We start from the raw sequence: 14132 nt of genomic DNA on the forward strand, positions 1-14132 counted from the left end.
CAAAAATATTTTGCTGTATATGAGTATTAGTGATTGGGGGAGATAGTTGTTAAGGTCTGTACCCCACATTAACGCTCTAAAAATACAGCAAGTTTTACTCATTTCTAAATCAGAAATGTATTGAACACCTTTGTGAGTAGGAGGCAAGTTGGGGGATTTGTTGTCGCTTGGAATTGTAGATTTCTTCATCACAAGTATTCTAATATTATTAACATAAGTAGGTACTCTTTGGGCTTCCCAGGTGGTGCCAGTGGTAAAGTAACCTCCTGCCAATGCAAGAGATGAGGGTTTGATCCCTGGGTTGGGCAGTTCCCCTGGAGGAGGGCACAGCAACCCGCTGCAGGATTCTTGACTGGAGAATCCCATCTGGGAATTTTGGGAAGCCTGGCAGACTATAGTCCATAGGGTCGCAAAGAATCGGACATGTCTGAAGTGACTTAGCACACATGTATGCAGGTACTCTTTACTAACATGATATAAAATGTTAAAAGATCATAATTATAAATAGATCTACATTTCATATGCCTTAGTGCAGCAGTCCCCAGCTGTTTTGGCATCAGGGAAAGGTTTCGTGGAAGACAATTTTTATATGAACCAGTAATGGGAGGGTGGTTTTGGTATGATTCAAGCATTTGCATTTATTATGTACTTTATTTCTATTATTATTACATCAGCTCCACCTCACATCGTCAGGCATTAGATTTCAGAGGTTGGGGACCTCTGTCTTGGTGTTCAGTTCAGTTCAGTCACTCAGTCATGTCCGACTTTTTGCAGCCCCATGAACTGAAGCACGACAGGCCTCCCTGTCCATCACCAACTCCCAGAGTTCACTCAAACTCATGTCCATCGAGTCAGTGATGCCATCCAGCCATCTCATCCTCTGTAGTCCCCTTCTCCTCCTGCCCCCAATCCCTCCCAGCATCAGGGTCTTTTCCTGATGAGTCAGCTCTTCACATAGGTGGCCAAAGTATTGGAGTTTCAGCTTCAACATCAGTCCTTCCAAAGAACACCCAGGACTGATTTCCTTTAGAATGGACTGGTTGGATCTCCTTGCATTCCAAGGGACTCTCAAGAGTCTTCTCCAACACCACAGTTCAAAAGCTTCAATTCTTCGGTGCTCAGCCTTCTTCATAGTCCAACTCTCACATCCATACATGACCACTGGAAAAACCATAGCCTTGACTAGATGGACCTATATTGGCAAAGTCATGTCTCTGCTTTTCAATATGCTATCTAGGTTGGTCATGACTTTCCTTCCAAGGAGTAAGCATCTTTTAATTTCATGGCTGCAATCACCATCTACAGTGATTTTGGAGCCCCCAAAAACAAAGTCAGCCACTGCTTTCCCATCTATTTCCCATGAAGTGATAGGACCAGATGCCATGATCTTCGTTTTCTGAATGTTGAGCTTTAAGCCAACTTTTTCACTCTCCACTTTCACTTTCATCAAGAGGCTTTTTAGTTCCTCTTTACTTTCTGCCATAAGGGTGGTGTCATCTGCATGTCTGAGGTTATTGATATTTCTCCTGGCTATCTTGATTCCAGCTTGTGCTTCTTCCAGTCCAGCGTTTCTCATGATGTACTCTGCATAGAAGTTAAATAAGCAGGGTGACAATATACAGCCTTGACGTACTCCTTTTCCTATTTGGAACCAGTCTGTTGTTCCATGTCCAGTTCTAACTGTTGCTTCCTGACCTGCATATAGGTTTCTCAAGAGGCAGGTCAGGTGGTCTGGTATTCCCCTCTCTTTCAGAATTTTCCACAGTTTATTGTGATCCACACAGTGTTACTGCCTTGGTGTAAGTATCCTTAAAACTGAAGAATGAATTTCTGGATCCAGAGTTGAAAGCCTGTAGGAATCCATTTCTTTGTGGGTTGAAGGTGGTTTGGATATGGAATTTAAAACTATAGGATCGAGAAATTCAAGAGAACATAGAGAAGACTAGAAAATGGTTGGTGAGCTTTTAGATAGCTGGAAGGGATCTCAGAGGCTGGCTCTAGAATCCTGCTTTATCTACCCTGTGGGCATTTTGGAGGGATGTCTTTTGAGGATAAGACCTCTGCCCCTGTAGTCCCAGGCTCATCTGGGATGACATTAGCAAGCAGATTTGGAGCCCTACTGAGAAGTGCTTTGTTCCTCTGGACTTACTCTTGAGTACTTGCTGCCCTAATGGAGGAATCCAGGGTGTGTTCCCCAGGGCCACTTCTCAGGTGTAACTCCTCCCTGCAGGATGACTGTTTCTGCACCTGAGATTTTGATCAGAGTTCACCCTGGGGAAGCAGGCAGATAAAAGCATTGCTTTAAAAAGCTGAGTTCAGCAGCAGGTGGTTTGAAAAGTGAATTCCAGTGGAAAGACCGGAAGCCAGTGACCTGTGGCCCTGATGGAGAGTGTTTGGGGCCTTGGAATGGGGTAGTGTTCTTGGAAGCAGCCAGGAAAGGGCCAAGAGAGAAGGCAGGCAAGTTTCTCAGGAGTGTCTGGGCTGGTGCAGATTAAGTTTGGAGAGAGTGAAATATCCAAATAGAAAGATCCATACAGTAGTTGGAAATAAAGGGTTGATGCTCCAATTATTCATTAGAAATGGGGTTACCTTTTTGGTAGAGGAATGAAAGGCTTAGGAAAATGTGGAGCAGATGGGCCTGTTTGTGTCTTTTTATTCATGATTGAACGTGACCTCTTAGCAAGCTAATCAGAAACTATAGTGCTTGAGTTAGTACATACAACTAACACAGTGTTTATGAATCAAAATATTTATGTTAAATGGCAGCCTTTAAATATTAGTTTGCCACCTTATAAGCAGATTGCTTTTTTTGGTCTTTTTTTTTGTTGTTGTTTAATCTTAAAGAAAGTAACATTTGGGGACTTCTCTACCGTCCACTGGTTAAGGCTTCACCTTACAATGCAGGAGGTGTGGGTTTGATTCCTTGTCAGGGAGTTAGGATCCTGCATTGCCTTGTGGCCAAAAAAAACAAAACATAAACAATATTGTAACAAATTCAATAAGGACTTTAAAAATGGTCCACATTAAAAAAAAGTCTTTATTTTTTTTTAGTCTAATATTTTCATTATATTCTAACATATATTCAAACATATTTCCTTCATTTTACAAACATAGTATGAATATATTTTGATTAAGAAAATTTTCTATTATTTTTACTCAAGTTTCCAGCTTCAAGAGGAGATTTCTGAAACCAGTTGATTCTGGTTTTGATGTTTTTTTTTTTAATTTTATTTTTAATTTTTTAAATTTTAAAATCTTTAATTCTTACATGCGTTCCCAAACATGACCCCCCCTCCCACCTCCCTCCCCACAACATCTCTCTGGGTCATCCCCATGCACCAGCCCCAAGCATGCTGCACCCTACGTCAGACATGGACTGGCGATTCAATTCTTACATGATAGTATACATGTTAGAATTCCCATTCTCCCAAATCATCCCACCCTCTCCCTCTCCCTCTGAGTCCAAAAGTCCGTTATACACATCTGTGTCTTTTTTCCTGTCTTGCATACAGGGTCGTCATTGCCATCTTCCTAAATTCCATATATATGTGTTAGTATACTGTATTGGTGTTTTTCTTTCTGGCTTACTTCACTCTGTATAATTGGCTCCAGTTTCATCCATCTCATCAGAACTGATTCAAATGAATTCTTTTTAACGGCTGAGTAATACTCCATTGTGTATATGTACCACAGCTTTCTTATCCATTCATCTGCTGATGGACATCTAGGTTGTTTCCATGTCCTGGCTATTATAAACAGTGCTGCGATGAACATTGGGGTGCATGTGTCTCTTTCAATTCTGGTTTCCTCGGTGTGTATGCCCAGCAGTGGGATTGCTGGGTCATAAGGTAGTTCTATTTGCAATTTTTTAAGGAATCTCCACACTGTTCTCCATAGTGGCTGTACTAGTTTGCATTCCCACCAACAGAAGGGGTAACATTTTATTTGGTAATTTTATGCAACCAGTTAGTGGATTAAAAAGATTAATTAAAGGAAGACAAAAAATTAAAGTTTGAAGCAATAAGAGAAAAAATGTTTATTTTAAAGTCATTTTTCCCTTCAATTGATAACTCCTACATGTTAACACTGTGAAGAGCTACATATATGAAGGCTGGGGAAAGAAGGGCTTTTTAAATTCAGAAATGTGGTATCACCCTAGAGTATGATGGTGGTGCCAACTTTGTTACCAAGTTCTAGAAGGGTGACCGTGGCATCTGATCACAGGTCACTCAGCAGAGAGTGGCTGGCATGGGCTGCTGAGTGGCAGCTTATGATCATGGCGAGGCATCACATATTAATCCTCTCCCACCATCTGTGATGTGTTGGTGAGAGCTAGTGACTAATTTATTTATTCTATGTGATTAAACTTGTGTTGGTTTCACCTTTCACGTGAGCCAGGGATCTTGCTGGTTCTTCTTCTGTTATGTATCCACAAGCTCTGAATCCTCAGGCCATGAGATGTGAAGATACATGGTGGTTCCCCTGGCTCAGCAGTGACAAGGACTCTACTTCAGGGCAACATCTATTAATAGAGGATGTCACATCAGAAATCCCAGGAGGCTTCTGAAGAGACTTTCCAGGCTCCTTCCCTGGAATGTTTCGATTTCCTCTCTGGAGGAGTATTCTTGGCAAAGACATTTTCAGACTTGAAAACCTTTGTTAAAGACTGCATTTGTGGGGCTCAGTTCCTGCATGATCTTCCACGAATTGATTAAGACACACACATAGACACACACACACACACACACGCACACACACGTGACCTTCATTGGTTAGAAAGTTGTCCTAAGTGGAAGCTGGGAGTTATATGGTTTTTCATCAGAGGAATTTTGATGTACTTTGTGTCAATTACAGTTAATTAAATTCCTTTCCCATTACTTGGTTTTGGGGATGGAGTGGCAGGTAGTGTGATCCCTGTTTCATTGGTGGAAAAGTTGAGAAATACTTCACTCCAGGCCACACAGAAGGTGGCTGTGGGCCGGGAAGGCGTCCAGGGTCTATGGTTATTGCTCGTTGCCTGGTTGCTCTGTCCCTCTGTCCAGAAGCTAAGAGCCCAGGGGACCCAAAGGCCTCACTGTTGAACTATTTTCTCCTCCTATTTTCTCTCATGTTTGTTTTTTTTTTTTTCACTCTGAGTAAGTGACTAGTTACGCATGGACTACTTCTGCACAAAGGAATTCAGTGTTCATTTTTAGGAAGCAGTATCAGAGTACACTAGGTTTTTACTTAAAAAGATGGAAAAGAATGTGACAGAGCAGTGCTATTATTATTAAAAAGAATCTTCCAAAAACGGGAAACAGTGGTCACTGCTTATGCATCCAGATAAACTCTAGTAGTTGAGAAGGAAAATTAGTACATTTTCCTGAGAAACATGCTTTAAGTTAATACGTATGTTTTGACACTGTTATGAGTTGATTTTGAAAATAGTCTCCAAGGTGAAAAGAGTGGGAGGATTTTTAAAAAAGTTCCCGGATAGTCATCAGAAGATATTTCAATTCCATTTTCTAATGAAATTCCTACTCAGCAGAGTCTGCATGTACATTTTCTTAAATAGTGTGAAGTGGAAGTGTTAGTCGCTCAGCTGTATACAAATCTTTGCAACCATATGAACTGCAGCCTGCCAGACTCCTCTGTCCATGGGGTTCTCCAGGCAAAAATACTGGAGTGGGTAGCCATTCCCTTCCCCAGGGCACCTTCCCAACTCGGGGTCGAACCTTGGTCTCTTGCATTGCAGGCAGATTCTTTACTGTCTGAGCCACCAGAGAAACCACTACATAGTGTAGTGTAAGAATTTTACTTATTCAGATTGAGATGTGTGACTTGTATAATGCCCACTAAGAAAGGATTAGTCATCTTTTATTTTTATAGCAGAAGAGACAGTGGAAGTGGTGAAGAGGCCTCACCCTCTGAGCTCTACAGATATAACAGTAACTTGTTTTCAGTTTTTGAGCTTTAAACTTGCTTTGCCTCTGGGCAATCATAAATAAAAGAGTGGAGAAAAAGCAAAGATAACTGTATGGGTATGGTAAATACACCATTGAATCATAACCATGTATATGGCCCCTAGCTCGCATTATGTAATCACATCCACTTAACTACTGAAAAATGACAATATGAAAAATCTCTAGGGAGGTCTCTTAAGGTTTAACTCTATTCATTCTCTCAAGAACACGTACCACTAACTAGTTCAGCTAGAGCGTAATTAGAGCATACACACTGCCACCTAGCAATTCATATGATTTTTGATTAGAAAGAATATTGATATCTAAGGCAGTTTTGTGTAATGATCTGGAAATGTAACAGATCTGTTCAGGGAATTTGCTGACTGATGTGTTTGCAACAACAATATTTTTTATTCCTCAAAGCATGCCTCCAACCCAAAGTTATTTGAGAGGCTAAATAGAGAAAAGAAGTTTATGTCTAGTTCCCGATTTATGTAATCCAGTGGATTGCTTCACTTTTTGGGGTTAAAAAAGCATGTTACAGAAGTTTGAATGCTGAAGAATTTCTAAGTGTAGGGGTTGAGGAGTAAGAGGTACCAAATTTCATATAAATGATGTTCCATTTCACATATTTCTAGAAATCCTCTGTCCCTTTTTCATCCACTGGCCTTTGAGCTTCCTGATGGCAGGGGCTGTCGATCGTAATCCAGCTCTTGGTCTGGCTGGCAATGCCCTGCTGATACTTCCATGACACACAGAGCCTGTCAGAGGCTTGTGTTCCTCTTCTGGGCCATCCTTTATCTCCTCTGTATTTAGAGTATTATAAAATGACACATTGACATATGCTCATTGTACCTATTCAAGCCATGCAAAAGAATAAAAGTGAATGCCCTCCAGATGTCTGTATATATACATACACATATGTAACTTTCATACGTAAAATGAAGTCAGACTATGATTCTACATTGTACCTTTTGTCTTAATATTTCGTACTTTGTCTTGGTGATCTTTCATATCTACCTTACTCCTTTTAATTGCGCCATAGTATTTCATTATACATATATCGGTAATTTAACAGTTCCCTTGTTGGTAACCTTTTAGGTTTTCTCCCCAAATCAATTTTTGTTCTGATGATTCAGCCACAAATATTTTTATGTATGCTTCGGACGTTGTATGTATTTCCATAGGATGAGTTGTTTGAAATAGAATTGCTTGCGTGAAAGAGTATGCACATTTCAAATGTTGATAGTTCTAATGGGGAGTTGTTGTTCAATGGTGTAAAAGTTCAGTTATGAAAGGTGAACAAGTTCTGTAACATTGTACCTGTAGTTAACAATGCTGTTTACACTTAAAAAATGTAAGAGGGAGATCTCACATTGTGTTGTGCTGTGTGTGAATCGCTTCAGTCGTGTCTAACTCTGTTACCCCGTGGGCTTTAACCTGCCAAGCTCCTCTGTCCATGAGATTCTCCAGGCAAGAATACTGGAGCAGGTTGCCTTGCGCTATTAGCATACAAAAAGTGGGGAGGCATAAAGAAACTTTGGGTGTTGATGAGTATATTAATTGTCTTGATTGTGGTGCTGGTTTCACAGGTATATGAATGTGTCCATCCTCATTAAATTGTGTGCGTCAAATATATATAGTATTTTTGCATATCAATTATACCTCAGTAAAGATGTGTTTTTTAAAAAAGAATATGTGCACAGTGAAGTTGGAGAAGTACTGCATTTTTTTATTTTAGAGGGAAATATAATGAAAAGTAATCAACCACATAAAAAATTTTTGATAACTCCCTTCAGAAAATAAACATCCATTTACACTCTTCAGTAATAACATCAAAGGTTTACAACCTCAGACACACAATGAAATCAGCCCAGCTCTTAACAAAACAAAGACCTGATGCCCAGGTACCATTCATGGAAGTTTGGATTTAATTGGTTTGGAATGGGGTCTGGGCATTGATAGTCTTTAAAATCTCCCCAGGGTATTAAAAACTCAACTAGGATTAAGATTTACTGTTATAAATTTTAACCTGCAGTCTTTTTTTGTTTTATAGGGGGAAAAATGTATCTTATGTGAATTTCCATGTTCCTGATTCTTAGTGAGATTGACACATGAGTTAACATATGAGTTTTGTATTGTGTACCTTGCCTGTTTCCCTGTGTGGATGTCTTTTGATTCTTGATGCTAATTAATCCTTTGTTATGTGCCAATTTCTCTCAATTTGTCCTATGTCAAAGTCAGATGACAGGTTCAGCCACTCTTTCCTTCAGTGATCTGAGTTGCTTCTTTTATCAAATATTGTCATTTCACTTTAAGACTTTGTGTCCAGATCTTCCTACATTGATTTATTTGGATAATCCCATGCTGTTTTAATTATTATAGCTTTGGTATATTTAAATATTTGGCCAGAGAGTTTTCTTAAAATATTTTAAACTACTTTTTGCATATTTTCCATTCCAGATCATCTTGACAAAGATTCCAGAACCAAGTTTTTTTTTTTTTTTTAAAGCTAAAAAATGCTGCTAGGATTTTGGTTGGCTTACATTAATTTGTAAATTATTTTTGGATAAATTACAGTTTTAATAATGTTGAATTATCCTATTAGGAAATATGGTATGACCATTCACTTATTTAATCTTTAATATACTTCAGTAAAACTTCATAGCTTTTCCTGCATATATTTGCAGCACATTTCTTGTGAGATTCACTCATAGATATTTTTACTACTATTATTTTGCCAATACTGGCATGGGAACTTTTTTCAGATTAAATATTTTGATTTGTTATTCTCAGCTACTCATTTTTGAATATTTCCTTTGTATCCAATCACTTTACTGAGCTACTGTTATTAATTACCATAATTGTTCAGTTCATTCTTGTGAATCTTTCTAGAAAGACTGTTACATTTCCTACAGACTTTTCCTCATTGTCGTAACATTCCAGTAAATCATCAATTTCTGTAAATGTTCCATGGTGATTTAAAAAGAATGCGTAGGGAATCCTTGCATTGTTCCTTGACCATTCCTGACCAAAAAAATAAAATAAAATTCTTAGCAAGCCTGCAATCCAACAATCTGAGCCTAATTTCTTTTTCCTTCTGGAACAGTATTTTCTCTTTTTCCTTGCAGTTTCCTTTTGAGTCTCATCTCTTGCAGCCCAGGTTTAAGAGTGCCGAATCTCAGCATAAAATCAGTCTTCAAATAAACAGAAGGCAAAGCAATATGTTTTACTACCTCAGCTTATGTGGTTCTGTGCCACTCACCTGGGACTCTAACTCTCGACCGTTTCTGCTCCTGAGAGACGAAAAGTGTCCCTGAGCCAAGCCCTGCGCTGGGTGCCTGCCCCCCTGTCATCATTAATAAACAGTCGTTGGCAGGGGTCATAGCTCTCGCTCAGTGAGTGGCATGTTTGGAGGAAAAACTGCTGAGGACCTTGGAAGCCAGTTGGATGGCTGTGATGGTTGCGTCACCACACCAGGTCTCACCCGCCGCCCTCTGATTGTGGATGGTGGAGACGGGAACAGAGGGACCTCTGCTCCCCTTGCCACCCCTGCCCACCCTGCTGTCTCCCTGAGTCTCACAGGACACCAGGAGGGATGACCCTGTGAGCGTGTCTGCCATCACAGTCCCATCTGCCCACTCTGGCATCCTTTCCTGAACTGGGTTACTTGAAGCCGTTACAGCGCCTGATGAATCACCTGAGCCTGCTTTCTGTCCAGACCTCAGCCCAGGCATTCTTTCCTCAGGGGAACCTTCCCTGATGCCCCCTGGCCCAGTTGAAGCCTCCCCGCTGTGGGTTTCCCTGGCTCTGTGCCCCTCTCCCTTAGGCATTGCTCAGACTTAAAGTTTCCATTTACTGGGATGGACTTTAGAAAATTAAAATTGTTCTTCTCTACTAAACTGTGAGCTCCATAAAAGCAGAGCCCAAGTCTGTTTTTGTTTCCCAGGATGTCTCCAGGGCCTGGCATCAGACTTGGCAAGTAGCTAAGTAAATAGTAAGCAAATTTGTTGAATGAAAGAATACAAAAGTGATTTCAGGCAGCTTTCTCTCTGTTTTATTCCTGAATACATTCTTCATCTCAACTTAGACAATGTGTATTGCTTCTTTATCAACAGTAAGGGAGGCTATTACTGTATACTGGATGGGGTAATACTTACTTCAGAAATTTTATTTAAGTCCAGGAAAACATTATCATTATCATTATTTTTAAAAAATCCTCTATTCATCTTTTAAGAAGAAATTTTGAGAAAAGCGAGAAGCAACATTCATCCAGTCTCATTGTGTTTGAAGCATGATTGCAACCACGCATGAGGGCCTGCTGGTCATGGAAAGGAGCATGAACTCTAAATATCTGAAGGCTGGCAGAAGTTGGAGATGTTTAAGAAGCAGGAGGGGAAAGAGGACAACTAGCAAAGGAATTGTATTAATTCAAGACATGGAAAAGCTTATTGGAAGCATTCTTCAAAACCCTTCAGAAGCTAGTAAAATAATACTTCACTATGTTTTTCTCCAGTTCTTAAAAAGCCTCACAAACGTAAATATGTGATAAAACCTGAAAATAAGTATTGGCAACTAATTACATTCTCGGGGAGATTTAATTTAAAAGGAGCATATTTATACTACTTCTCTTCAGTAAGATGTTTATGGCATCTGGTCAAAGTAGAATGGACATTTGAAAATCCTTCAACATAGCTGGTATTTAAAGAATAGCAATTGGCTAACGTTTGTGGCTCTGTACATTGAATATTTTGGCTCCCATCTGCTGGTATTCATTCTGAAAGATTTATAATCCTTTGGGGAATGTGGTCAGTGACAAGAGTAGAAGTAAATCCTGAAATGTGGAAAAACTAACTTTCCCTCATAAAAAACTGTTCTAAAAAAATCCCTCAAGCCTATGAATATGTTTCCAGATTTTCAAAAAAGCTGATGATTTACAGAAAAAAATTTTTTTCTATAAAGATCTAACTTCTTAATGATAAATGTATATTTTCCATCATTTGGTTTCAAAATTGGCCTAAAGATAGTTCAGCAAAATACAAGATCTTATGTTTTGGGCATCAGCTGCAGTTACATGACTTTTAAAAGTTTATGTCATCCGTTATAGTGTAAATAATGAAGTAAAACTGAAAAGGTGGAAATACTCTACAAGAGAAAAATGAAAAGAACTTGAAAGAGGAAGCCAAGCTGGTGCTGAATGTCTAAGCAGAAAACTGCTACCAAAGAAACTAGACACAGGAATAGGGAGTCAGGAAGATTCCCCATCATGTATGACTGGGAATAGCAGGACAGAAATTCTTCTTCAGGGAGTTGGACCTGGTGGGAAGGGCTTTCCTGGCCTGACTGGGGCAGGACACGTTGTTGGACAACTACTTGCTTCCAGCTCAGACTCCTGCTTGCGCTGAGACTGAAGCTACTGCCTGAAGAATCCTCTTGATCTGAGGCTCTCAGCTTCCATTGTCCAACCTTTAAGAACCCAGCTCTGTTCCTGCAGGTGCCTGGGAGGAACTTTCTGCCTCCTTTTCACCATTTAAATTCGGGAAAAGAGCCTTGTTTAATGAGTTGTTTCTCTTATCTTCTTTGCTTTTCTTTTTTCTATGTTATTTTCCTTAGTTAATTATGGTTAGTATATAGATTCTCTCTTATGGTTTACAAAATATATACCTTTTTCTAAGAGAGGCACCAGAGGAACTGGTGTGTGGTGACCTGTGTCCCAAACAGGGGGTCCATGATACTGACAGTAATGATAGAAGACACAGCGCTTTATGTTTTAAAACCAGCTGTGTGAAAATTGGTGGCATTAAAATTTCTCTTGTTATTGAGAAAAAGATGCTAAAAGCTCTAAGAACAAAACTTATTATTTTATACGTAAGTGAAAAAATTAAGGCTCTTGTCATTCTAAACTTAATCTTGAATATAAAAGACAGCCTAGATGACCCAGAGGGAAAATTAGAAGGAAAAGCAGAAATGTTGTTCAGAGCACTTTTAGAGATGTGGAGGGAATATTCTGGAAGGGAGCAAGCAGAGTCTCTGAAGCCTAAACATTTCTATCTTCACTTTTTGATGCTCACTCTCTACAGATCCCACTTTAGTTATAAACATATTGTGTTGAATTTATAGGAGGATTGGCATGCGTGTATTTGCATGCTATGAAGGTGGGAAGCTTGAGTATAATTTCCATTTTTTTTGTGCTAAGTCTATCTACCTACACATATAATATATATATATATATATATATATATATATATATATATAATATAGCAATGTAAAGCCATGATTAGCAAATGATAGTAAACATAATTTGAAGATGTCTTCCCTCAAGAAAAGGAAAATATGTATTTAGGCCATTGCTACTGTGTTTTGACATAGAAACCCAAGGCTGTCTTATGAACACCTTTTGCATAAAATAGCTTTTTCTTGGCTCCGTTAGAAGTATTGCTTTTCTGTCTTATTAACTATTCTAGGAACTCTTATTTAGCAGCCACTCTCAATAGCAGTAGCAGTAATATATGTATGTAGAAGTAATATATGCTATGTTCTTAAAAATTTTTCAAAGCATTAATGATCAGTGGATGTTACTTAATTTCAGCAATAAATTCTTATTTAATTTCCTAGCAGGCCTGATTCACTGATCATCATTAAAAATTTTTTATATCTCTTGGATTTTTTGAAGAAGCTGTTCCCCACTGCTCTTTACATGTGGTGATTAGCTAAACAGGCGTTGATTTGCATGTTATTTGGCCAGTATTTCATTCATGACAGTGAAACGATCTTTTTCTCTCCTTCAGTCCACCCATTGGTTCCCAGGTTTTAGTGGAATCGCTTCCTCTTTCCCAGCCTCACAGCCTCACCCTGCTTATTCTCTATCCCACATGGATCACTATGCTGCCTACCAGGCAGTTTGCTTTCTTCACGTATGCTATGTTCTAGACCATTCTGTGTACATCTGTAAGAATAATTTTCAGACACAGTTTGCACTGTAGCACACACAGTTCAGGGACTGCCTGTAAACCCCACGTAAACCTCACCTTCCTCAGAATCTCTCTCAAGGCTTGCCCCTGACTCTATTTAATATCATAATTCCACCTGATGTTGTAGCTGTTTAAAGCAGACAGACCACCTTAACATGGTTGACTCTTAATTGGAATAATGTTTTATGACACCCTGGACAGCTTTCTTGTGCTTTAGCTCAGCATGATCCATTTAACAAATTATAACCTACTCAGAGAATTTTAAAAACGAAACATGCTGTGTATGGGGACACACACGTCCCAGTACATGGATTCATCAGCATCTAGTAAATTTCTATGAGAGCATGATCTTATTTAACCTTTCTGTGGCCTTGGGTCTTTGCAGGGAGGAAATCAGACGGCTACCGTGATTGCATTGTGTTCAATGAAGGATTTTAACTTAGCACAAGAGACCTGCCAGTTGGCGATCAGGGATGTTGGAGGCCTTGAAGTTTTAATAAATTTACTTGAGACAGATGAAGTTAAATGTAAGGTGAGTGTCTTGATCACAGTGGACGAGGAGCCTTGATACACATGTGCTTCTCATGTGTCTCTTCACGTGTTTCTCTTCTCAGTGCTGGGCATCTGCCCTTCCTGTTGCTTGTTGCTGGTCTTTAATTTTTACTGATAACTCACTTCTACTACAATTAGCTACCTTTGTCGACTCTCTGATTTTCTTCCTTGTCTTTTTGGCTTCTTTCCGTTAGCTTATGCTTCTTAAATGATGAATGTTTGTTTATTTAACTGCAGGAAAATACAGGGAATCGGGGGATGTGTATAACACCTGGGAATAAACAGTTCCCTTAAAAAAACTTAATTGGGGAAGGATTTTAGGTAGACTTGGAATTTTTAAAAAATATAGCACTGGTTCTTTATTAAGCACCCATTCATCTGTAACTTTTTCTTCTCATTTAGATTGGTTCATTAAAAATCTTGAAGGAAATCAGTCATAATCCTCAAATCAGACGTAATATTGTTGACCTTGGGGGCTTACCAGTTATGGTTAATATACTTGATTCTCCACATAAGAGTCTGAAATGCTTGGCGGCTGAGACAATTGCGAATGTTGCCAAGTTTAGGAGAGCCCGGCGGGTGGTAAGACGCCATGGAGGCATCACCAAGCTGGTGAGTAGGTGCCACTCACGGGGGCGGGCATCCCCTGTCCTTCCCTGCTCCTCCT

At 39.4% G+C, this 14132-nt stretch overlaps 1 protein-coding gene across 4 annotated transcripts in view; it reads left to right on the plus strand.

Annotated features, from left to right (window-relative positions):
* The window catches only part of ODAD2 (outer dynein arm docking complex subunit 2), a 172856-nt gene that overhangs the window by 59691 nt on the left and 99033 nt on the right, over nucleotides 1-14132 (plus strand). For all 4 annotated transcript variants that reach the window (XM_015099632.4, XM_042230650.2, XM_060397453.1 and 1 more), the window contains 2 exons: nucleotides 13299-13445; nucleotides 13868-14077. In XM_015099632.4, the coding sequence (XP_014955118.1) occupies nucleotides 13299-13445; nucleotides 13868-14077 (357 nt within the window). The remainder of the gene's footprint in view (nucleotides 1-13298; nucleotides 13446-13867; nucleotides 14078-14132) is intronic.

This window comes from Ovis aries, chromosome 13, assembly GCF_016772045.2.
Source record: "Ovis aries strain OAR_USU_Benz2616 breed Rambouillet chromosome 13, ARS-UI_Ramb_v3.0, whole genome shotgun sequence".
Lineage (NCBI taxonomy): Eukaryota > Metazoa > Chordata > Mammalia > Artiodactyla > Bovidae > Ovis > Ovis aries.